Source organism: Diceros bicornis, chromosome 2 (genome assembly GCF_020826845.1).
Source record: "Diceros bicornis minor isolate mBicDic1 chromosome 2, mDicBic1.mat.cur, whole genome shotgun sequence".
In the NCBI taxonomy this organism is placed as follows: Eukaryota; Metazoa; Chordata; class Mammalia; order Perissodactyla; family Rhinocerotidae; genus Diceros; species Diceros bicornis.
This window is the reverse complement of record NC_080741.1, coordinates 57737685-57762708: the sequence shown is the minus strand read 5'-3', so window position 1 is coordinate 57762708 and position 25024 is coordinate 57737685. Positions and strand designations below refer to the sequence as shown.

Below are 25024 nucleotides of genomic sequence, written 5' to 3'. Positions count from 1 at the left end.
CTAATCACCAAAAACCTTCATGTTTTCAAGTGCCTATTTAAACTTTACTTTTTTTCTTTACATTTATTAGCTATTCTCTTTAAAGGATAAAAAATTTACAAATAAGTTTCTCCAAGGCTGTTTCATTTATTTGCATAAACACCCAAATCCAAATCAGTTGCCTAAATACAAACCTAAGAAAAAATATATTTATTGCTAGTAGTAGTAGAGATACGTCTAAAAAATGCTAGCTGACTCAGAGAAATAATTAACTCAAGTTCTCAGTTTTTAAAAGTCTGTCACACGACAAGCATTTTAGTTATATATCCAGAAAATAACAGCTTAGATTACCTTCAAGAGAGCAAAAGACAGATTTTCATTACAACAATTGTTCAGTCCATAATAAGATAGTTCAGAATAAATGTCTAGCAGTTGGCTTTTATTTCAGGCAGGAAAAATCTAGATTCTGGTTCCAACTCCCATAGTTACTAACAGATAACCTTGTGCAAAAAACCTCTAAACATCAAATTCTTTTTGGATAAAAGCAGCCTATAGCTGCTCTACCTACCTCCTAAGAGTGTTATACAGATCAAGTGAAATAAGACAGCACTCTGAATATTACAAAACTCTTAAAAGTATTATTTTGCATGAGAATGGATACATATATAATAGCTCAAAATTATATCACCAACCACGAGATTATCTAAGATGCCAAAACACTTAGCAAAGTGTCTGGCACATGGCAAACTCTCAATAAGTAACGATTTATACAAAGACTACCTATTGGTAATTGAGTCCATGATTTCAAATTTGAGAACTAACTCAAATGACCTTCTGCCCTTTGACCCTCCTCAGGTTTGCAGAAATACAGACTGCTCCATTGTTCACATTTCACTCATTCAAACATTCATATAGTGCCTATTCCCTTGTTCTCAAGAGCTCACATCTGGCAGGGCAATAGTCCATTTGCATCATAGTTATTTCGTTGTCTGTGTCCCATAACGAAATTACATACAAAGTTCTATGAGAGTATATACAAAGTTCTATAGGAGTATAGAGGAAGAAGCAATTAATTCTTCAGTTAGTGGGAGTCAGGGAAGGTTTCACATTGGAACTGGGCCTCAAGAGAAGAAGGAGAAAGGTCATTCTGGAAGACAAAACAGCAAAAAAAGGCACTTGTTCTAGGAACAGTGAGCACTGTCACATAGCTACCGCACAGAGTTTGGGGCAAAGGAAAAAAGAATAATAGAAGATGGAGCTGGAAAAAAATGAAATCAGATTTTGAAGGAATTTGTATATCATGCTAAAAATTAATGGGGCAACAACCAAGATTTTTGAGCAGGGGTATAAACTGTTCATTTACCTGTAGTGGCAGTTAGAGAAGCATGGGCAGGAAAGAGTCCTTAGAACATTTCCACAGCTAAGAAATGCCACCATTTTTCTTTCTTTCTTTCTTTCTTTCTTTCTTTCTTTCTTTCTTTCTTTCTTTCTTTCTTTGTGAGGAAGATCAGCCCTGAGCTAACATCCATGCTAATCCTCCTCTTTTTGCTGAGGAAGACTGGCTCTGAGCTAACATCTATTGCCAATCCTCCTCCTTTCTTCTCCCCAAAGCCCCAGTAGATAGTTGTATGTCATAGCTGCACATCCTTCTAGTTGCTGTATGTGGGACGCGGCCTCAGCATGGCTGGAGAAGTGGTGCATCGGTGCGCACCCGGGATCCGAACCCAGGCCGCCAGTAGCAGAGCCCGTGCACTTAACTGCTAAGCCACGGGGCCGGCCCGCCACCATTTTTCTTGATTCAAGTAACTGATATACATTAAGAACCAATCTCACAATCTTTTCACTTAAAACTCTAAATGACAGACACCCTCTTCCCTATTTATCAAAGAGAATAGATACTAAACTCTAATATAAATACCACTTGAGAAAACCAAATAAGAGCCTGAGAAGGTAGACAGTAAATTTAATCTAAGGAGTAAAGTAAACCAACTAAGTAGGAAAGAAATGTTTTAAGTATATACACCATCCATATTTTTAACAATTTGAAATAAGAGATTAGATATTTCATTAATTTTCCATTACTGGGCCGGCCACATGGCTTAGCGGTTAAGTGCGTGCACTCCACTGCTGGCGGCCCGGGTTCGGATCCCGGGTTCGCACCGCCGCACCGCTTCTCCAGCCATGCTGAGACCGCGTCCCACATACAGCAACTAGAAGAATGTGCAACTATGACATACAACTACCTACTGGGGCTTTGGGGGAAAAAAGTAAATAAATAAAAATTATAAAAAAATTTTCCATTACTATGAAAAGTAACATAGAAGGAAATGAGTATGTGCTTTGGATATCCAACCTGGCCTTCTGAATATGTTTACATTAATGTGCCTTAAATATAACACGTGCCAAATACACGACTCTCACAAAAACAAGCCTTATGATTTTAATGACCTTTTTACTTCTTAATGACCTTTTTACTTCTGTCAATAAAAAATGACCTTTTTACGGGGCCGGCCCGGTGGCGCAAGCGGTTAAGTGCGCGCGCTCCGCTGCGGCGGCCCGGGGTTCGCTGGTTCGAATCCCGGGCGCGCACCAACGCACTGCTTGGTAAGCCATGCTGTGGCGGCGTCCCATATAAAGTGGAGGAAGATAGGCACAGATGTTAGCCCAGGGCCGTCTTCCTCAGCAAAAAAAAAAAAAAGAGGAGGATTGGCGGATGTTAGCTCAGGGCTGATCTCCTCACAAAAAAAAAAAAATAAAAAAAATAAATGACCTTTTTACTTAATGACTTTTTTACTTCTGTCAATAAAAAAATTAGGTCTGTTAAAAAAACACACAAAACTAATAAACAAAATCAATAAATATGATCTGTCATTCTCCCAGAAGCTGAGGCCAGGATCTCTGCGGTCACGTTTAGATATGGGGAGAAAGAAGGAAGAAACTATCTTGGTTGTCAAGTTCTGGAGATTCTTCCTTTGCAATGACTTCCTTGAAATGTTCCTGGAATGTGCTATATCGTTCCTGTTTCTATGCCTTTACTTGAACAATTCTTCTCACCCAAAACTCCTTTCCCTGACTGAGTCTATCTATCTACATTCTGCCCTATTTTAAAAGTCCTAAGGTGTAGCTCATATTGCATCTCATCCATGCAACTGTCCCATTCATGAAACCATCTCATCCATGAAGCCTTCCCTAAAATCTCCAGTCCATACAGAACCTCTCTCTTTGCTGAAGTCCTAATGGACAAGTTAATATACTTGTCTTTTTTCACTTCCTGGCATTTAATCATTTTCATTCCTACTGTGAACCTGGTCTTACAAAATGACATCATGTCTAAACTGTTATAAAGCCTTGCGATAGCAGAGTGGTTAGGAGCTTGGGTTCTAGACTCTAGAGTCAAGAGTCAGAATACCTCGGTTCACATCCCAGCTCTACCATTTACTAGCTATAAGAACTTGGGCAGATTAACCTAATCTAATCTCTCTGTGCCTTAATTTCCTCATAGGTTAAGGAAAACTAAGCACCTGTCTTAAGCAGTTATTTAAGGAGTAAATAAGTTAACACATGAAGCATTTAGAACAGGGCATGGTACATAGTGCCACAACAAGGGTTAGTTAAGCTGTTACCCGTTTTTCCTTGCTCCAGGCCTCTCCACATATTGTTGCTGTACCACCCTCAAATGGCGGTTTTCTTAAGTCAGTACTCTGCACAGAACTCTCCCTGGCCTTCCATAGCCCATGGGTCCACGTCCTGAGCTTGGTAATCAAGGCACTCCACGACCTGGCACCACACTATCTACTCAGCTTCAGTTACTCAACATCTACTTTACACAAAATAGGAGATAGACACGTAAGGCACAAATCCTCTCCTCCAGGGTCTGACAAATAATTACAAAAACAAGGCACAAACATAAAAACATCACACAAAATGGATGTTCACCCATAGCTACTCTCCAAAAGAACTCTCCAGTCCAACAAAATCAGTTTCCTCAGTGTTTGGAAGATGCCAAATTCATTCAAAATTGTCTGCTTTTGTCTGTTTTATTCCACTCTCAATCCCTTAAAACACACATAAACAACTCAAAAAAGCACCTTTTCTTAACTTGTATCTATCCACTCCCATTTTAAAGTCTAATTCAAACACCATCACTCTCTTGCCGTTTAAACTTATATAATCCTATCTTATCTCAATCAAATGCTCTCAAGGTGTAGAGTCATCCTCTCTACCCAATACATAAGCTCCTAGAAACAAGGAATAACAATTTCTTAGCAGCTCTGGGTTATCTTCTCTCCCCTCACCACTATGCCCTCCACTAAAATATATCATGAGAGAACAGGTGCTCAAAAATATGCATTGAATTTAAGTAAAAAAGTGAAACTGGAAGTAGACAATTACTACTACTAATTACTACTAAGTACACTACAGTGAGACTGGAAATAGACTCCTGTGTCAATCAGTAGCCTATCACCAGTCCACAAAGCTTCAATCAAATAGGACCATCTAAACCAGAAGGAGGTAGTCCACTCAGTATCCCTTCTATGTAATCACCATATGGTAGATTCGCTTGTTCAGTGGCACCGTGAGTCAACAGAAGGATTAATAACCATTCTATTATCTGCCATTAATGTGAAGAGCTTGGCCTCCAAAAATGAGTGAAGGATGATACACAGGGCCAGCACCCAAAGCAGCGCAACATCCAACTGCTACATCCCTGACTAGATGATTTTGGAAAGCTTATTAAATTCCACTTTGTGGCAAACCTGTCACCCTCCAACATGCAGGTTTTAAGTACATTTCATGTACTTAACATTTCATGAACTTAGCATTAAGTGTAGCAGTTAAGTTTGCGTGCTCCGCTTCAGCGGCCCGGGGTTCGCAGGTTTGGATGCTAGGTGCGGACGGACGCCTCACTTGTCAAGCCATGTTGTGGTGGTATCCCATATAAAGGAGAGGAAGATGGGCATGGATGTTAGCCCAGGGCCAATCTTCCTCAGCAAAAAGAGAAGGATTGGCAACAGATGTTAGCTAATCTTCTCACAAAAAAAAAACGTTATCACCTAGATTTCTATGTGCCAACATTTTGCAAATTTTCTATAATGAACATGTGTTACTTGAATAATCAGGAAGTTTCAAGTGTTTATTATTTCTTCCAGCTTTTAATGGGCCTCTAACAACGGCCAATGCAGAATGCAACAATCACAAGTTAAAAGTCAACCAAAGAGCATATTACCCCAATTTTCCACCTCCCAAGTAAAGTGCCAATCTGGACAAAGTTCTCAACTTCATATGCTTCAATTTAAAACATTACTTCTGGGGGCCGGCCCCGTGGTATAGCGGTTAAGTGCCAGCGCTCCGCTACTGGCAGCCCGGGGTTCGGATCCCGGGCGCGCACCGACACACCGCTTGTCCGGCCGTGCTGAGGCGGCGTCCCACATACAGCAACTAGGGGGATGTGCAACTATAACATACAACTATCTACTGGGGCTTTGGGGAGAAAAAGGGAAAAAAAGGAGGAGGACTGGCAATAGATGTTAGCTCAGGGCCGGTATTCCTCAGCAAAAAGAGGAGGATTGGCATGGATGTTAGCTCAGGGCTGATCTTCCTCACAAAAAAAAAACAAAAGAACAAAAAAACATTACTTCTATATACGCCATCACATAAAAGAAAAAAATTTCCCATTACCTTCCTAAGACTCCACAGCACTACTATACTATATTGCAAAGACCTGTCGAGATGGTTCCCTCTTCCCCTCAACCCAAACACCCTCCTCCCTAAGTACTGAGCCCTTAATAAGGGTGCTAAATGATTTACATAATTACCTCAATTCTCAAAACAATAGTAGGTACCATCATTATTCCCAGAAGAGAAAACTGAGGCTTAGAGATGTTTAAAAAAAAACTTGCGTGAAGTAATGCTTATAGAAGGAGGGGATTCTTGTGTTGTATAAAGGAATTTGCTGGGAATATATATTAGGCCTGGGGACTTTTGTTATGAGACAATTATAGCAGAAATTCTCAAACTGAAAATTTCACACAGAGAAAACAATTAAAGATATTTGGTCAAACTGTGGGTTTTCTTTGGAACTGCATACCTCACGATATCTGACACACAATAAATGCTCAATAAAAATCTACTGTCTGTTCAAACCTAAATTTTAAATAGTTAATTCCTAAGACAATTTGATCACATGGCACAATCTGATAGGGTATTTGTTTTAACTAGATTAAGTGGTACAATAATCAATAATTATAGCTACGCCTAAAGTAATGGCCTCATATTCTGAATGTGGTTTAGCTAATAAAGCAGGGGAAAAAAGTGAAAATGGTAGAAATAAGCTGTGTATCCTTTAAAGATAAGTTTTTCTAATAACAAATTCCATTCAAAATTTTAACACGTCATCTCAATTTCTACAATAAACACTCATTATTGACCTATTCTCTCATCTCAAAATAACCTATTGTGGGGGTTTTAGAATAGCCATGAAAAGCACTGTTCATGTAATCATTATTTTTCAAATAAGTAAAAGAAAAAATCTGAGTCTCCTTTGAGTACTGAATCAAAGCAAAGAATGTGCATTTGCAGAGTATGTACTTTAAGCAAACCTGTTTTCTGATTAAGTTGGACCAGGCACATAAAGAGACAAATATGTAAAAGCTGGTTGAGTTAACGCACTAGCAGTTAACTGATGTTTGAATTTCATTTCTGGAAAGATGAGTTCTATGAATATTCACTTTAAATGATTATGGGTAATCTATGAAGTCTTTCAGGTACCCAAACTTTAGTTTCCAGGGGGAAAAAAAGGGTGTGTTCCCAGGTAAATGATCATCTGGTGTTACACCGAAAAAATAACATACTTTTCTGTTCTCATCCCACACACGGAGTAGGGTTTGGTATTATGCAAGCACACAGCACTTGGGCAATCTTTTCGTCCTTTCTTCGAAAAATAATTTATATAATAATTCCTTAATTCAGTAGCAAAAGAAGTATTGCTTTCTCTCTTCCTTTTGAGGCTCAGGTTTCTTTCATTTCAAAGCACTACTCTTGACTTAAATTCTCTTTTTAAAAAAGATTTAATCATTTAACTCAGAAAGAGGGAGCAAAAAGTCAGGAGGTGAAACCAGAGATATTTTTATTAGTCTTATATAACTTACTCTAAGTTAGAACTGATTCAGTAGCTCAACTAAAACCTGAGGTTTAAGCACAAAAATAAGCTCTTTAGTATATTCTCCAAACACATAAAGAGTTTTAAAAATTGAAAGGATCTGTCTGTATTTTTTTTCTTGTATTCATAAAATATAAGCACTCACATGTATAGCAAAATAGGGTGCCAACATAAAAATGCTAAAATGGAAGAGCACTAAATTCATCCTATCACATCTAGGTACTGTAATAATTGATAGAATTGGATATAATTTCAGAAAATAAATTGATTTCCTAAATATCACCTCTGTAAGTATGCATTAAGTGTTTTTAGTAAATGCTGCGGGGAACATCAAAAACTGATTTTCAAAAGCAATAGGTATACGTTAACCCAATATGCAAACAGAACTCTGAAAATGTCAAGTTAACAGTTGTTCATGCTTAATTAAATTGGCTTTGATAACTGCAAATTACTCCCACACAATTTACACAAAGGACTGTCCTTACTAGAAAGGCCCTGATCTGAACTCAACTAAAAGCTATGTGTTAACTACCTCTCACCACTGAGACACTTGAGCCCCAGTGTAATACTGGCCACGGATTCCCTGCATTGCTTTGGGAATTGCTCCTTGCTTAATCAAGCACTGAACTGCAAATTCACCTTTCTAAAAAGACTGAAAGCAAGAAGCCAAGTTTCACTATCTAGTTTTCCGAAACGAATTAGGGTTTGGGATTTCACTGGGAATGACCACATTATCAAGATGCCATCACCCTAGGGTTTGGGATTTCACTGGGAATGACCACGTTATCAAGATGCCATCACCCTCCTGAGGCGTTTAATTACAATACCTCTCTGTTTTCCATTCAACCACCTCAATTAAATTTCCACTAGAACCAGACACAAAAACTTGATTCCGTGGCCTTGCTGAAAGTCTCCTGCGCGTGCAAACCCTGGGATCCCGAATACATTATGCAAAAACGGCAAAGGCATAGGAAAAATAAAGACTGTTAGACAATGTGGTGACATTACCTTGCCCGTCTTGTGATCAAACCAGACGAGAGCATGGTTCCTTGACAGCACTTTGCAATCAAAGGTAGCATTATTCTGCGCTGGTCGACAGCGGGCCACGGAGCGGCCGATTTTAATGGGCTCGTCCAGGTAGACATGACGCTCCTGAAACGGGTGCGAGTTCGGGCGGCAAGTGAAGATGGCCAAGGCTGACGGCATCGAGGACAGACTGGGGGTGTCTCTCCTATCAAGGGACAAAGAGGAGTTCCACCGGATCCGGACTGCCCTTCACAAGCCTATACCCCTATCCCCCCCAAAATTTTAAATTAAAACAAACTGTGCATTGTCTAAGCATAACCAGCGAACATCAACAACTCTTCTTCACTTGAGTGGGAAGACAAGCCAGCGAAAGCCCCATTACCTCCTTTAAAACCCAGCAGCGCCCTGATCACAAAAAGTCCCCAACTGGCAGCTTTCAGTCCATCTTCTTCCCTGGGATGAAAAGACTCAAACATCGGACAGCTTCGGCCAAGAAAACTCCTGGAAGACAGTTTGGAGATTGGAGGTATCCAAGCAGATGAGTCACACACCAATTCTTGTGTTTTGTTTGGGATCGCGGCCGCCTTTCCCCCTCGGTGGCGGAAATGTTGCAGCACTGCAGCATGAAGGAAGGGTCGGTTCGGTGCGGCCAGCAAGGTCCTTTCGCGCTGAAAGAAGGTGTAGCCGAGCACCTCTGGGCAGCCACTGCCCGTCCTCGAGGGCCTCGAGAGGGGAGAGACAGACGCGAGGGGGTCTAGACGGCCAGCGGGACAGTCTGCATGGCCCCTGCTGCGCGGAGGCCGCCCGGGAGGTGGCACGGGTCCCTGGCCCCGCACGAGCCGAGGCGGCGGTGGCTGGGTCCTTGGCGCGAGGAGCGGGGACTGGCGGGAGCGCGGGCAGAGGCCGAGTCGGGACTCCCCGACACCTGGCGGGCGTCCCCGCGACCAGGGCGGGGATCCGGCTCCGCAGGCCGGTGCGGACCGAGCGAGGCGCGACCCCGGGGAGGCTCGGTGGTCTCCGCCCGCAAGAAGTTGGTCCCTGGACGCCTGGGCTCCTGGCTGCTGCTCAGCACACCGGCCGCCTCCCCTCAGGGTCGCCCCCGCGAGGGTCGCATCTCAGGGACGGCAGCCGCAGCTCCCGGCGGACGAGGAGGTGGGGGAGGGAGGCCGGCCCGGAGGTTGGGGGAGAGGCCTGGAGGCCCCGGGCTGGGTCCGCCGCAGCCTCCACCACTCGCGGCCGCTGGGACACGCTCAGGCTGTGCCCGACGAAGCAAGAAACTTTCCGACCTGGTGGGGGAAACATCAAAACAAACGGCCGTCAGGCGCCGGTGCCCGCCCGCCTCAGCCCTCATCCCCCTCAACCGCCCCCCGCCAGCCCCCGCCACGGGCCACGACCTCGGCCGACCTCTCCGCAGAGAGGCTGCGGGAATTTGGAGCCCGGACACCACGACGGGTCCAGCCTCCCTTGCCGCCGCCGCCGCCTCAGCTTACCTTGCCAGCGCCGGCCGCCATAGTGACTCTGACTGAAACCTACCGGGTGCACCGCCACGGGAACGCGCACCCTTCAAGGGCCCTCCTACCCCCTCTCCCGCGCCGTAGTCCGGGGAAGTCACGTGATCGACGCCGCGGAAGCCATGACGGTCGAGGGCAGAAAAGAGGGCAAGATAATTTTCAACGATTCTCCGGGCGCCATCTTAGTTAAGGGCTGAAAGCTTCAAACCATGGGACAACCTTTTCGGCCCTTTTGGTTAAGGGCAAGAAAAAATTTGACCTGTTGAAGGTTTTCTAAACAAAACGTGCCAACTTCCTACTTTACCATCTTGGTAAGAAGGCACCAACTTTTACTAAATTTTATTCACTATCGTTCTTGTTGAAAATGGCAGCGAGCAAAGAGAACAGATCCATCCAAAGCAAATGTTCATTAGCAGCCATCTTAGCTGTGGGCAACACAGTCCCCCACAGCCGCCTTAGGTGTGAACAACCAAATTCCCACAAGTCTCAGGATTTGTGCATCTAAGATGACAAAGTCCGTCCTCTTCCTGCTAAAGTCTTCCCTGTGTATCCTACCCGGAGAAAAACTCTTTCTTAGTCCCCGCATTCTATTTCGAATGACCGCTTTTCTCACTGGAACTGTCATGTCCCTCAGGGCTCCAAACACAGATTCTACCCCAGAAAGAGTATGACTTAAAAGTTTAAAGTCACGTTGCTTCTAGAGAGATGTCATCAATTTACAATATGAAAAAAAGGGGGTGTGGCCCCCCACTCATGATATTAAGGTAGATGAGGAGTCATTGGTCTAAAGAAGGGAAGACTGCAAAATCTGAAAGAAAATTTCAAGAAAAGATGGTGGGAAGGAGTCATTCATTTAGAGTCAATGGTGGCTTCATTCTTCAGATTCCTTTGACAACAGGCTCCACCACTGTGTGACCTTGGGCAAGTTTCTAAACCTTTTCAAGCCTCGTTTTCTCATCTATAGCATGCAGATAATACATAACTCACCTGTTCTTGTGAGAATTCAAGACGATAATCCATGTTGCTCAATGAAGAGTAACTATTGTTCATTTCAATGCTTATTCATAGGCTTTTGGCCCTGTCCTAAAATCTGTGCTGAGTCCTAGGGGTGAACAAAACCTCAGTCCCTGCCCTCTAAGGGCTCATTGAGGTATTATTGGATAGGAATTTGGGGAGAGAGGTGACAAACATGGATACAAATAACTTCACTTTGATGTAATCAGGGCTAAGATGGAGGCAAGCACTGGATCCTAAAGGGGTCAGGGACAGCCTTCTAGGGGAAGTAACTGAACTGAATGAATGAAGGTAGGAAAACCACAATAAATATGGTATTTACTGAGTGCCTTCATAAATTTCCAGAAAGAGGGACTAGGAAGCAAAGGAACAAGGCTATTGAAACAGTGGACCAATGTGCCTGGCATATAATAGTGACTCAATAAATATTTGATACCTCAATAAAAATTACATATTGTTATTCATTATTACAGGATAAAGCAGGAGTGGCACAAAGTGAATCTGGAGACAAGAATATGCATTCGATTATAAAGCCTTCATATACTTTTCTAAGACTCTTCACTAATTCAGCAAATATGTATTGAACGACTACTGTGTCCAGTTACTTTATTCTGGAGAAAAATAAGGATATGTTCAAAAGTTTTCATATAAAGATGAAGAGTTTTCATTTTTGGTAACTTTTAGGCTTATGTGGAATAAAGTAATATAGGTCCCTCCACAAATCCCTGATGAGTTCTGTGCATGAATTTATAAGTGACTTATGCATTCCTTCATTCATTCATTCTATAAATATTTAATTGAATATCTACTGGGAAACAGATACTTTGAAAGGCCCTGGAAATACAACAATGAAAAAAAAAGATTCCTTTGAATTGCTCATAGTTTAGGTGATGACACAATAAGATCCCTGCCATAATGAGTATATCAAGAGTAATGGGGCCCAGCCCCAATGGTTAAGTTCGGTGCACTCCGCTTCAGCAGCCTCAGTTCTTGGGCACGGACCTACACCCCTTGTCTGTCAGTGGCCATGCTGTGGCACGGCTCACGTACAAAAAGAGGAAAATTGGCAGTGGATGTTAGCTCAGGGCGAACTTTCCTCAGGAAAAACAAAGAGTAATGGGAGCATGGTAGAGTAGTTTAAACTGAGACTTGAAAAATGAGTAGGAGTAGGCAAGCTAGTCTGGTAGTAGTTGGATAACAAAATTTTAGGCCAAGAAAATATTATAAACAAAGACCCAGAAACTTGAGAGAACAGGACCTTAAGGGAATTACAAGCAGGTCTGTATTATTGCAGTATAAGTGGAAGTGGGGGTGTTCAAGGAGAGGGGCACAGAAGTATGATTTCAATTGCTGGAGGATTCATAGGCAATGCAATAAACTTCAGAACATTTCCATCTTTCTCCTACAAGGTTAAAGTAGAGTAATGAAAATCAAGGTTTCAGAATCAGACGTTGCATCACCATTTACCAGCACTGTGAATGGTAAATTATTTAGCTTCTCTAAGTCTCAGTTTCTTCATTTGAAAAAAGTAGACAATACTTCACAGAGTCTTGTTAGGGTTAAATAAGATAACGCAAGACAAAGTGCCTACCATGATGTCTAGAAAATAGTAGATATTCAGAGAATGTTAGTTTTTATTATTATTACTAATAGTAAGAATTCCCCCAGCCTTCCACATACAGTAAGGAGCAAGTTGTATTATCCCTAATTTGTATATGGACAAACTTGTTCACAAATATGGAAACAAGAAGTGTCTCTTTACGTTCAGTTCTACTACAATCTCTCTTAAAACTAATGTTAAACAGAATAGGCTTTTTTTCTCCAAGAAAAGCTGGGATTGCTATAACCTGGAAGAGTAAACAATCCTACCAAGCTACACAGGGTGTGGAAATGCCAAAATGGCATTGAAGGCGTTCTTCACCCACTGGTATTCGGCAGGCATAGAAAAGGCTTAAATTAAGAAATCTCATACATGAGATATTTTGAATTCTAAGCCATGTGGGTGTTCCTCTCGATGATTCTGTATCCATACAGTATTTTAATTAAACAAAAAACATGTCATGTTTTGAGAAATTTGGAATGGTAGTGTTTTCCAATGTTGCAGCTTTCTCTCCTTTTTTTTATTTTTACATTTTTAATAGACTGATAACTATCACCACTGCTATGATCCATGCTACTTTTCAATCTTAGAAAAGCAAAGAGAGAATTGTGAAATTATTACCCTGGTACCATGAAAGACAGGCAATTATTAGCATTTCAGATGTGTAGGAGATGACTCTGTAAACTCACTTAATATGCAACCTTCCCTAAATGATAATGATCTAACTGGACTTTAACCAACAACATACGATACAATGAATTATGGAACACTTGCATAACTGCTTAAGCAGAGTATCTGGACTGCAAATACACATAAGCAAACTAATTAAAGAGAAGGCCTGGAGTAGTCAGAGATTAAAATTGAGAGTATATAATATTTTTAATGGCACACACTGGCTTATTAAAACTGAAGTTTGATCCTCTTCCCAATAAGGAAGGCTCTCCTCATCAGGGAGATTCTAATGAGTGGAAATACCCTGTCATTTCCCAGGTGCTCAGGGTGGAGTGGCCCAGACATTCCAGAGGTACAGCTCATCTGTTTTTGGCTTCTTGGTTCTTCAGGAAATAAAAGAAAAATAATTACCTGAAGACAAGTAAAGACATTTATTTTTCATTTGGCAATATTTTTCTGTGAATATAAAAAGAGGGAATCAGAATATTAACTCTCAGAAGGATCATGGACAACTAATCCAACTCCCTCATTTTGCAAGCAAGGAACCTGAGGCTCAAAGAAGGTATCTTTCTGGAATGCGTATTTACCATGTGGTAAGGCATTTTCCTCATGACATCTCTGCGTAGTATTAATCCCGTTTTATAAGTAGAGAAATTGAGGCTCAAAGAGATTAAGTTACTGAACCCAAATCACCATGCTAGAGCTAAAGTACATGCTAAGGGTTTTTTCTTTTTAAAAAATATCATTACTGATTTTTTTATTGATAAAATTAATATATATTCCATCTATTCAAATAAGCAAAGTAAGGAAAGTAAAAGTCCTAGCCTTATCACAAATCCTTAATCTAGAGCTAACTACTGTTAACAGTTTGTTAGCTGTATCCTTCCAGATGTTTATCTAAGCTACATGAGTCATGCTCTTTTAAAAATACCAGATTATTTATTAGAAATGGGAAAATCAACACTAGGAGCCTTTTTCCTAAAAGTGATAAACACTTTATATCAATAGCAAAAAGCCTGTATTGAGGGGAGGGGAAAAGGAAGGGAAGAAATTATGTTTATTTTTGTCACTCTTGTATAAGTTCCTTTTGATTACTGGAAGTGTTCTCTTGCTTTTTATAATCAATTTAAGAATGTTACTTGGAATGCAGCAAATGCTTAAGAATAAAAGGGATGGGTCAGAAAGCCACATGAGGCATTTTCTTTCTGCGTTTTTATTGGTACATTGGGGTTTGTTTTTAAATAACTTAGTTACCAATTAAAATATCAGAGACTGTTTATATGTGGTGGTTTTGTTCATCCAGTGATTTTTTAAAAAAATATTTTAAGTATATTCTTTATTCTGGGAAAACTATGACATTTTGAATCATCATTTTTGAATATAATTATTTGTGTTTCCTTTTAATAAGCTCCCTTAGAGCTTTTGTTTCAGATGAATGCATTGTTGCACAACTATACAATACTGTCACAGATGATGGTCAACAACATCTCACCCTACGCCTATACTTCAGAGAACTGATAGATTTCTCAGCCAGCTTTGGTCTTAAGCATCCCTAAGAAGACGGGTTGAAATGGAGTGAAGAGACCTTCGTAGTAAAATGAGCCTAGAGTGTCTGCTCCTCTTCCACCCTTCCCACGGCACCCCCCACCCCTTCCCACCAAGCATGCCCAGCATACAAGGCTTGGTGGGTGGAGATCATTTGTGGAGTCTGCTGGGCTTTGTGCAGGGCTGATTTCATGGGTGTGTAACCTTACGTAGGGCCTGCGCTTAGAAGGACACTGCTGCCTTGAAATTCTTAATAATTTTTTTAACAAAGGTGCCTTCATTTTCATTTTCATTATGGAGCTGATCCTGCGCTGTGCAGAGTGCTTTGAGGACCCAGTCTCCTCTGTACAAGTCTAGCATGATGACAAGCATGACATATGAAATGCTATAGGAGAAATTAGTGGGCTGTTGATAGTGAAGAAGCATCCCTATAGAAGTGAGACCTTTATAAGTGAAACCAGACAGGTCCATCTTCCCATTTCCTGGGATCTAATTATATAATTTGGTATCGGTGGCAAAGATGGTTGCAGAAGAAAACTTGCCTTGGTTTTTGTAATTTATCTTCTCACTCTAGCTTAGACTCTGAAGTTACTCTCGAAAATGATAATGAGAATAATAAAGAATCGGGGCAGCCTGGTGGCATAATGGTTAAGTTTGTGCGCTCCACTTCAGCGGCCCAGGGTTTGTGGGTTCAGATCCTGGGCACGGCCCTACGCACTGCGCATCAAGCCATGCTGTGGCAGGCGTCCCAAACAGAAGGACTAGAAAGACCTACAACTAGAATACCAACTACGCACTGGGGCTTTGGGGAAAGAAAAATAATAATAATAATATAGAATCAATATAGAATCTCTGTCCACTAAAATTTTGCATTTTTATTATAAAACATTTCAAATCTACAGGAAAATTGAAATAAAATTACAACAGACACACATATATACCCCTTCTTGATTCAAAGTTCTTACCATTTGGCCATATTTGCCTTATCTATCTATGTGTGTTTTTCTGAACGCTTTGAGAGTAAGTTGCAGACATCATGACACTTTAGTCTGCAATAGATCAGCATGCATTTCCTAACATTCTCCTAAATAACCACAATATATGGGGGGTTAAGTATTTTATTTTTAAGGTAGAAAGCTTGGAAAACAGAGAAACATTAGAAATTACCCATAATTCCACTGCCCAGAGATAACCACTGTAAGCAGTTTGGTGCTACACAGAAAAATGGCATCATCTTGTACGTATTGCTTTGTCCACACAAAATGAAGCATCCCCACTTTTTTTCATCCGTAACAAGAACAATTTTCCATGCCTTCTGTGGTAGGCAGAATAATGGCCCCTCAGAGATATCTATGTTCTAATCCCCACAATCTATGAATATGTTATGTTGGGTGGCAAAGGAGACTTCTCCAGTATGATTAAGGGTACAGAACCTGAGCTGGGGAGATTATTCTGGATTATTTGGGTGGATCTACTTTTAATCACATGAGTCCTTAAAAGTAGAAGAGAGAGGCAGAGAGTAAGTCAGAGAGATGTTACTTGAAGACTCAACCTGTTGCTGACTTTGATAATGGAGGAAGGGGGGCTACAAACCAAGGGACGAAGGAAGCCTCTAGAAGCTGGAAAAAGGCAAGGAAACTGTTATTCTCCTAGAGCCTCCAAAGGAACTCAGTCCTGCCAACACCTTGAGTTTAGCCTAGGGAGACCCAGTTGAACTTCTGACCTTTAAAATTTTAAGATAATAAATTTGTGGTAATTTGTGGTAATTTGTTACAGCAATAGAGAATACATCTCCCCATTTGTATTTACCTTTGAAATGGTAGTCTTTTATTCTTTAGAACATTTTGGTTTTTTTGTTGTTTTTTTTTTAATTTTTTGTTTATTGCAATAACATTGGTTTATAACATTGTATAAACTTCAGGTGTACATCATTATACTTCTATTTCTGCATAGACTACACCATGTTCACCACCCAAATACTAATTACAACCCATCACCACACACATGCCGAATTATCCCTTTCGCCCTCCTCCCTCCCCCCTTCCCCTCTGGTAACCACCAATCCAATCTCTGTCTCTATGTGTTTGTTTATTGTTGTTATTATCTACTACTTAATGAAGGAAATCATACGGTATTTGACCTTCCCCCTCTGACTTACTTCACTTTGCATAATACCCTCAATGTCCATCCATGTTGTCACAAATGGCTGGATTTCATCGTTTCTTATGGCTGAGTAGTACTCCATTGTGTATATATACCACATCTTCTTTATCCATTCGTCCCTTGATGGGCACTTAGGTTGCTTCCAAGTCTTGGCTATTGTGAATAACGCTGCAATGAACACAGGAGTGCATGTACCTTTATGCATTGGTGTTTTCAAGTTCTTTGGATAAATACCCAGCAGTGGAATAGCTGGATCATAAGGTAGTTCTATCCTTGATTTTTTGAGGAATCTCCATACTGTTTTCCATAGTGGCTGCACCAGTTTGCACTCCCACCAGCAGTGTATGAGAGTTCCCTTCTCTCCACATCCTCTCCAACACCTGTTGTTTCCTGTCTTGTTAATTATAGACATTCTGACAGGCGTGAGGTGATATCTCATTGTAGTTTTGATTTGCATTTCCCTGATAGTTAATGATTTTGAACATCTTTTCATGTGTCTGTTGGCCATCTGTATATCTTCTTTGGAGAAATGTCTGTTCAGGTCTTGTGCCCATTTTTTAATTGGGTTGTTAGTTTTTTTGTTGTTGAGATGCATGAATTCTTTATATATTTTGGAGATTAACCCCTTATCAGATGTATGGTTTGCAAATATCTTCTCCCAATTGTTAGGCTGTCTTTTTGTTTTGTTGATGGTTTCCTTTGCTGTGCAGAAGCTTTTTAGTTTGATGTAGTCCCATTTGTTTATTTTTACAATTGTTTCTCTTGCCCGGTCAGACACGGTGCTTGAAAATATGTTGCTAAGACTGATGTCGAAGAGCGTACTGCCTATGTTTTCTTCTAGAAGTTTCATAGTTTCAGGTCTTACATTCAAGTCTTTAATCCATTTGGAGTTAATTTTTGTGTATGGTGTAAGGTAAGGGTCTACTTTCATTTTTTTGCATATGGCTATCCAGTTTTCCCAACACCATTTGTTGAAGAGACTTTCTTTTCTCCATTGTATGTTCTTGGCTCCTTTGTCAAAGATTAGCTGTCCATAGATGTGTGGGTTTATTTCTGGGCTTTCGATTCTATTCCATTGATCTGTGTGTCTGTTTTTGTGCCAGTACCATGCTGTTTTGCATGTTTTGTTTACTATAGCTTTGTAGTATATTTTGAAATCAGGGAGTGTGATACCTCCAGCTTTGTTCTTTTTTCTCAGGATTCCTTTAGCTATTCGGGGTCTTTTGTTGTTACATATAAATTTTAGGATTCTTCGTTCTATTTCTGTGAAAAATGTTGTTGGAACTTAGGGATTGCATTGAATCTATAGATTGCTTTAGGAAGTATGGACATCTTAACTATGCTAATTCTTCCAATCCAAGAGCACAGAATATCTTTCCATTTCTTTGTGTCTTCTTCAATTTCTTTCAGCAATGTTTTATAGTTTTCGGTGTACAGATCTTTCACCTCTTTGGTTAAGTTTATTCCTAGGTATTTTATTCTTTTTGTTGCAATTGTAAATGGGATTGTATTCTTAATTTCTCTTTCTGCTACTTCGTTGTTAGTGTATAGAAATGCAACTGATTTTTGTACAGCAATAGAGAATACATCTCCCCATTTGTATTTACCTTTGAAATGGTAGTCTTTTATTCTTTAGAACATTTTGTCTGAGTGATTTTCCTCTTCTATTTGGCTTTGAAAATGATAATGATTAATGCAATGAGAAAATAAAGGCAGAACCCCCTAGGTTTTGCTCTGAAAGGGGGACTAGATCTTATATAGTTTTTTTGACCAGGACTGGGCTGGTACATTTACAGAGCATTTACAGACTAATGGAATAGGGGGAGGGATTGCCCTATGGTTCTTTTAAGAAATTCATTTGGAATTATGGAAACTATTTGTTTTGAGGAAAACAGTTTACTCTTAAGCTCTCTCATAGATCTTTGTACTTGTCTTGCGTAGCACTTGTAACAATTTGTACTGGGGTATGAGTATAACATCGTCATTAATGTTTGCTTTCCCTCTGGCCTGAAAGCATTGTTAAGAGTAAGGACTCGGGCCGGCCCCTTAGCTTAGCAGTTAAGTGCACGCGCTCCGCTACTGGCAGCCCAGGGTCGGATCCCAGGCGTGCACCGGACGCACCGCTTCTCCGGCCATGCTGAGGCCGCGTCCCACATACAGCAACTAGAAGGATGTGCAACTATGACATACAACTATCTACTGGGGCTTTGGGGGGAAAAAAAATGGAGGAGGATTGGCAATAGATGTTAGCTCAGAGCCGGTCTTCCTCAGCAAAAAGAAGAGGATTAGCATGGATGTTAGCTCAGGACTGATCTTTCTCACAAAAAAAAAAAAAAAAAAAAGAGTAAGGACTCTGTCTGTTTTTGCTTTCTGTTGTTTCTCCAGCACCTAGCACAGTGCCTGGCACATAGTAGGCACAAAAATATTTGTTAAATGAATGGATCTTTGGCTATGCAGAGATCTGGCTCTTGAGTGGCTAAGAAGAAGCTAAACTGCTCTGCGTAATAATATTAAAAATAATAATATTAAATTATATATAATATTAATTACATATGATATGTAACTATATTATTTTAAATACTATTACATTTTTTTAAGAAAGAAAAAGCTATTTTCAACATGAGCTTGGGAACCTCTTTGCAGATGATTATGCCTTTATGGAGACGTTTTTCCTGGATGCAGATTCAGACTACACTGTCTGAATGTCATTCCGGAGACATTAGTCTGTTCTTGCATATGTGTGAGTTCTTTCCAAAAGTCCTCTCAGGAGGTCAGGAACAGATTGTCAGGAAAGACAATAAGCGGTGTCTTCACTTCCTGCTGGCAGCAGGCCCTAGAGTCAATCAGGCAGAGAGCCCACCCTGGGCTATTATGCTCCAGTTAGATTGTATTTCACCACTCTAATCACCCAGATGGAGCAGTTTGGGGGCAATGAAGTTAAAATAACCACTGACTAAGCAGTGCCCCCTTGCTGGAGACATTTCTAAGAGCTATAACTAACAGAAAGATTGCTCTGTTTTTCTAGGAACAGTCACTTCTGGGAGTGTGAAAATGGAGTGTCATTAGTGAGACTTCACAGCAAAGCGATGAGCCTGAAAAGCACTTCCACCCTAAGCTTTGAGGAAGGGTGTACCCAGGCCCAACTTTTTTCTATGCAACTGAAGTCACAGTTCTGTTTGGGCAAGTGTTTCTAAAAGCAAAATTTTTTTTTCTAAACAGCTGTTATTGGTTAGGGTCCTGTGTTTGCAAGCAACAGAAACTAACCCTGGCCAACCTAAGCTTATGGAAATTATGGAAAGACATGGGGGTAGTTCAGAGAATGGAAATACATGCTGAAAAAGCAAGTCTCAGGAAGGATGGGAAGCAGAGCTGATGAGCAACAAGACCTAATAAGCAGCCTCTTCAGGGCACCACCTTTAGGAGGAATCAGCTTACCCTTTTTCAGTCCATGAGTCCCTCTCCTCAAGATTCAAATACCCCAGACATCATTAACCTAGGCTGGGTTACATGCCCATTTCATGGCCAGAAGGGTGGGGCATGTTGAAGGACAGTCCCACTAACTGTATCCAATGGAAGAGGGATGGTTTCCCAAAGCTGTTGTCAGGAGCAGGGGAAAGGATTGCTGAGCAGGCAAAAGCATTAGATATCCACCTATCAGCTTAAACACTGAGTGTGCATTCAGGAACATTAGTCTTTTCTTTGAGCCCCTTAGCAAAGAGGTATGGCTGCCTATGGAATCTAGGCAAGGAACTTCCTACGTGACCTTAGACAATATCATAAACCCTTTCTGAGCCATAGTTTCCTCATTTATAAAATTTATTGAACAGTTTGGACCAGATGATCCCTAATGGCTTATACAGTGGAAAGAGCCAGAAGAGAGGATCTCCTTCCAGATACTGGCAGTGTGACTTTGGCTGACTCATTTTCCAATTCTGAGTTTCCTTGTGTAAAATAAAGGGGTTGAACTAAGACACCTTTAGGTTCCTTCTAGCTCTTAAAGTCCATGATTCTGTAAAAGGACAGATGGAAGTAGCCAGGTCAGTCTTTCTCCCCAAAATCAATGGTATATCCTTTTTAGGAAATACACACTGAAGTATTAGGGATAAAGGGGCATTATTTATGCAATCTACTCTCAAAAAAACAACCTATTTCTATATATGGGGGGGGGAGAGAGAGAGATATCAAATAATTCAGGGAAAAAAACCCACTTTTATACAGAGAGAGACAGAGAGAGAAAGAGGGAGTGACAGAGGAGAATGTGGCCAAATGTCTCTAAGTGTAATTAATTCAAAACGAAGTTCAAAAAAAAAGTCAATGAGAAGGTCAAAAGGAAATCTGCTCCTCCACTTGTGTGTCGAAAGGACTTTTGATGAATTATTTGTGTGACAAATGAATATTTGTATGTCTGTGTTGCTAAATCCAAACTCTCTAGGGGAAGTTCTTAGTGCCAAGGCATGGACTTTACAATGAGTTCTCAATATTAGTGTGACAAAGCTCCACTATGGACCTGGAAAACACTGTATAAGGCCTATCTATTTACTTGTCCTGAGGAGTCTAAGTGGGTGGAGATTTCCTGTTGGCTTTTATGCTTTTCTTTTGCTTTAACAGTTGTTTGGGTGAACAAATTTCAGACACAGCATATATATCTAACGCTTTGTACTTTTAATATTCATCTATAACCCAAAAAATGTCTCTACCAAGTACTTATTAACTTGATTTGCAGCCAAATATTACTACCTTCACACAGTCATTTCTTATTCCAAAATGATTTTTGTATCTAGAGGGTATTCATTGCAGGATCATATTAGTAAAATATTGGGACCAACTTAGGGTTCCATCGATAGAGTACTGGTTAAATACATTCATGCAGTGTAAAATTGTGTAGATGGTAAAAAAGAATGAAGCAGCTCTCTGAGAGTGGCTATAGAATGATCTCCAAGTCAAAAATAAATGAAGCAATTCTATGTGAATGGTTATGGAACAATCTCCAAGATATAATTTTAAGAGCAATGCACAAAATCATGTGTAAGTACAATATTATTGTATTAAAAAATTGTTTGATTGAGTAAGCAATAAGTGGACAATTGATGTTTTTGCCTGCTTAGCATATGCCTGTATACATACATGAGCATTTTCTGGGAAGATATATAGGAAATCAGTTACAGTGGTAACCTCTGGAGAGGGGAACAATGGGTGAGGGTACAGATCTGGGGAACAAGGATGGGAGGGAGACTTGCTTTTCATTTATATCTTCTGAGTTTAGTGCCAAATTTAATGTAGGAGTCAATGCCTTTTTAGGAGTAAATCCTTAGGGTCCATTCTCATCATGCAGGTTTAAGTGAAGATAAATCACTGTAGCCAAGGAAATTGTCCTGTTAGGGTGTGAGTATTCCACATACTGAGTCCATGGCTTCTCATCTTTCTGCTCTCAGCAGCTAGCCTTATCATTGCATATAGTATGTGCTTAATAAATGCTATTGAATTGAGTTCAACCAGATTGATTTGCAGTGCTTTTAGGGGCACTTCTATATACATTCTTGCTTGCTGGTTTAAATCTAGGCATATTAGCCCTTAATGTGTTTCTCGCTTTTCTATCTTAAAGGAAAAAAGATAAACATTTATTTTATATTCTTAAGAATTTAAAACTTAGCCAGTCAGTGGGTATAAATTGGTGTCTCCTTTTTGTAGGGCATTTTGGTATTATAAGCCAGCATGTAAAACATGCTTATGTTGTAACCCAGTAATCCCATCCCTAGCAATTTATCCTAAGAAAATAATTACACAGTTCAGAAAAAGATGTATGTACAAGGATGTTTATTTCAGTGTTGCTGATAATACTGAAATTTGGAAACAATCTTAAATGTTCATGGGTAGGTAACAGGTTAATTAAAGAAGAGTATGTCTATCTACTGTGCTGATTAAAAATGGTGATTCTGGGGCCAGACCTGTGACTTAGTTGTTAAGTTCAGCGCACTCTGCTTCACTGGCCCAGGGTTCGGTTCCCAGACACGGACCTACACCACTTGTCAGCCACACTGTGGCAGCGACCCACATACAAAATAGAGGACGACTGGCACAGATGTTAGCTCAGGGTGAATCTTCCTCTGCAAAAAAAAAAAAAAAAAAAAGATGATTCTGCCCTATATTTATTGACGAGGAAAACATCTACAATATATTATTAAGTGATAGAAACAGATTATACATGTGTATGATCCCATTTTTATCAAATTTCATACACAGATCACTATATGTATATATAAATCGCTATCTGGGAGAAATTTCATCAAAGTATTTACAATGTTTATCCCTCCACAATTAGTGATTTTTAATTTCCTCTCTGTATTTTTTCATATTATTTACGATTTTTTCTGGAGTATACATTGTATCACTTTTACCAAAAAATGAAGCTATTAAAAAGAAACAACAGTCAAGGGATTTCCCTAGTTTTACTCTTTGACTCGACAAATATTTGTTGATTGCCTCACAGTATCCTAGACTTATCCTATTTTACAGTTTGCAGAATTTTCTATTCACCCATGAGAGAAAACACTGAAGCTAAGTACTTATAAAGGCCCCTTTTGAAAAATTTAAGCACTAGGAAAAAAAATCAGAGTAGTTGTCTCTGGGGGAGGCTGAGATAGAGACTGATTGGGAAGGGGTATGAAGGAACTTTTTAGGGTGATGGTAATGTTGCAGAGGTTAGAGTTACAGAGGTATATGCATTTGTCAAAACACAGCAAATTTACTCTTAAGATTTGTGCATTCCTCTGTATGTCAATTTTACTTCAAAAGAAAAAAAACCTAAACAATTTGAACTTTAGTTAGTGATATTGATGTCTGGAATTTACTCTGAAATACACCAAAAACAAGACAGATGAATGGATGGTTTGAGGAATGGATAAATGGATAGATATCTAAGAAAGCAAATATAATAAAATATTAATTGTAGAATCTAGGTGATGTGTATACATGTGTTCACTATAAAATTATAATTTTGATGTTTTAAAATTTTTCATAATAAAATGTTGAGAAAAATGTAAGCACCAATCATCTGTGGATATACTGAATATGTATATATTTTATCCTTAGAAACTAAATTCAACAGATTGAGCTCTGGAAGTTGCCCCCAAGAAAAATTCAACTTTTTTGGACAGGTAAGCTATAAAAATACATACTATACGTATATATGACATATTTAGTGACAGGGCTGTCTTCATGAACATGTTAACTATGCAGTCACACAGGGCCTCACACTTGGTTTAGAGCTCTGCTGTTGCTGTATTGAAATTCTTAATTTTTTGACAAGGGGCCCTGCATTTTCATTTTGCTCTGGGCTCTGCAAATTATGCAGCCAGTACTAATGAACAATAATAATATTACTAACACATATTATCTTCTCCTTATGCCAAGCACTATGTTACATAAACACTTTATATACATTATCTAATTGAATCCTCAAAAAAGGACTAAAGAGGTAGATACTACTAATATCCCCATTTTACAGATGAACGTACTGAGGTTCAAAGAAGTTAAACTGTTTGCCCAAGTTCACACATTTATTGTACCCTCAGTATGCATAGTAGCATAGTATACATGGTAGGTACTCAAATATTTATTGAATAAATAATAATAATAATAATAAGATCAGGTCTCCTTTTATGATACCCTAGGCTTCTTCTTTATAGCGTTAATTACAGTTGTAACTAGGTAGCTCTGTTCAATACCTGTCTTCCCTTCTGAACTGGAATCTCAGTGAAGACAGTGACTAATTTTTATCTGTTTGTCACTCTATTCCCAGCATCCACTGCTGTACCTGGAGCACAGCCTGCCAGCCTGCCAGGGATTGATTATATATTTTCTCATTTAATCCTCAACCCTGTGAGGTAGAGATTGTTACCATCATCTTACAGGTGAAGAAACCAAGGCTCAGAGAAGTTAAGTCTGAGTTACCCCACCACAGGAGAAGCATCCACCGTAATGTGGACCTACATTTGCCTGACTCCAAAATCTCTCATCATTTCGCTGCAGCCTACTGTTTCCACATGACAATCTGCTTGACACTATTTTCTATCTCCAGGCACCACTTATTCCTTTAATATCTCTTCCAGCTCCTATTTTTTCTGCCTGACCTCCGGGCTCTCTCATGAAGGGGAAACACGCTTTCCACAACGTAATTACGGCAGGTGATATAACCAGGCTGGCCAGGATTTTATTTTTTAACCTCGATGAATAAGGCAGGTGGAAACACTACCATCTAAAAGCGAAGGATCCAATTTCACTTTGGTACTAACTCTTCCTTAGTCCTGGGAAACACCTTGAAGTTGTCTCTTGGGCAATGTAAACACAAAGCAATCA

At 40.0% G+C, this 25024-nt stretch overlaps 1 protein-coding gene across 16 annotated transcripts in view; it reads right to left on the bottom strand.

Moving 5' to 3' along the window:
* SLMAP (sarcolemma associated protein) overlaps nt 1-8636 on the bottom strand; it is a 153529-nt gene extending 144893 nt beyond the window's left edge. For 15 of the 16 annotated variants that reach the window (XM_058561763.1, XM_058561826.1, XM_058561790.1 and 12 more), the window contains exon 1: nt 8147-8636. In XM_058561763.1, the coding sequence (XP_058417746.1) occupies nt 8147-8344 (198 nt within the window). In that variant the 5' untranslated portion in view covers nt 8345-8636. The remainder of the gene's footprint in view (nt 1-8146) is intronic. The other variant, XM_058561772.1, reaches the window with a different exon arrangement.
* Nucleotides 8637-25024: the final 16388 nt, after the last annotated feature.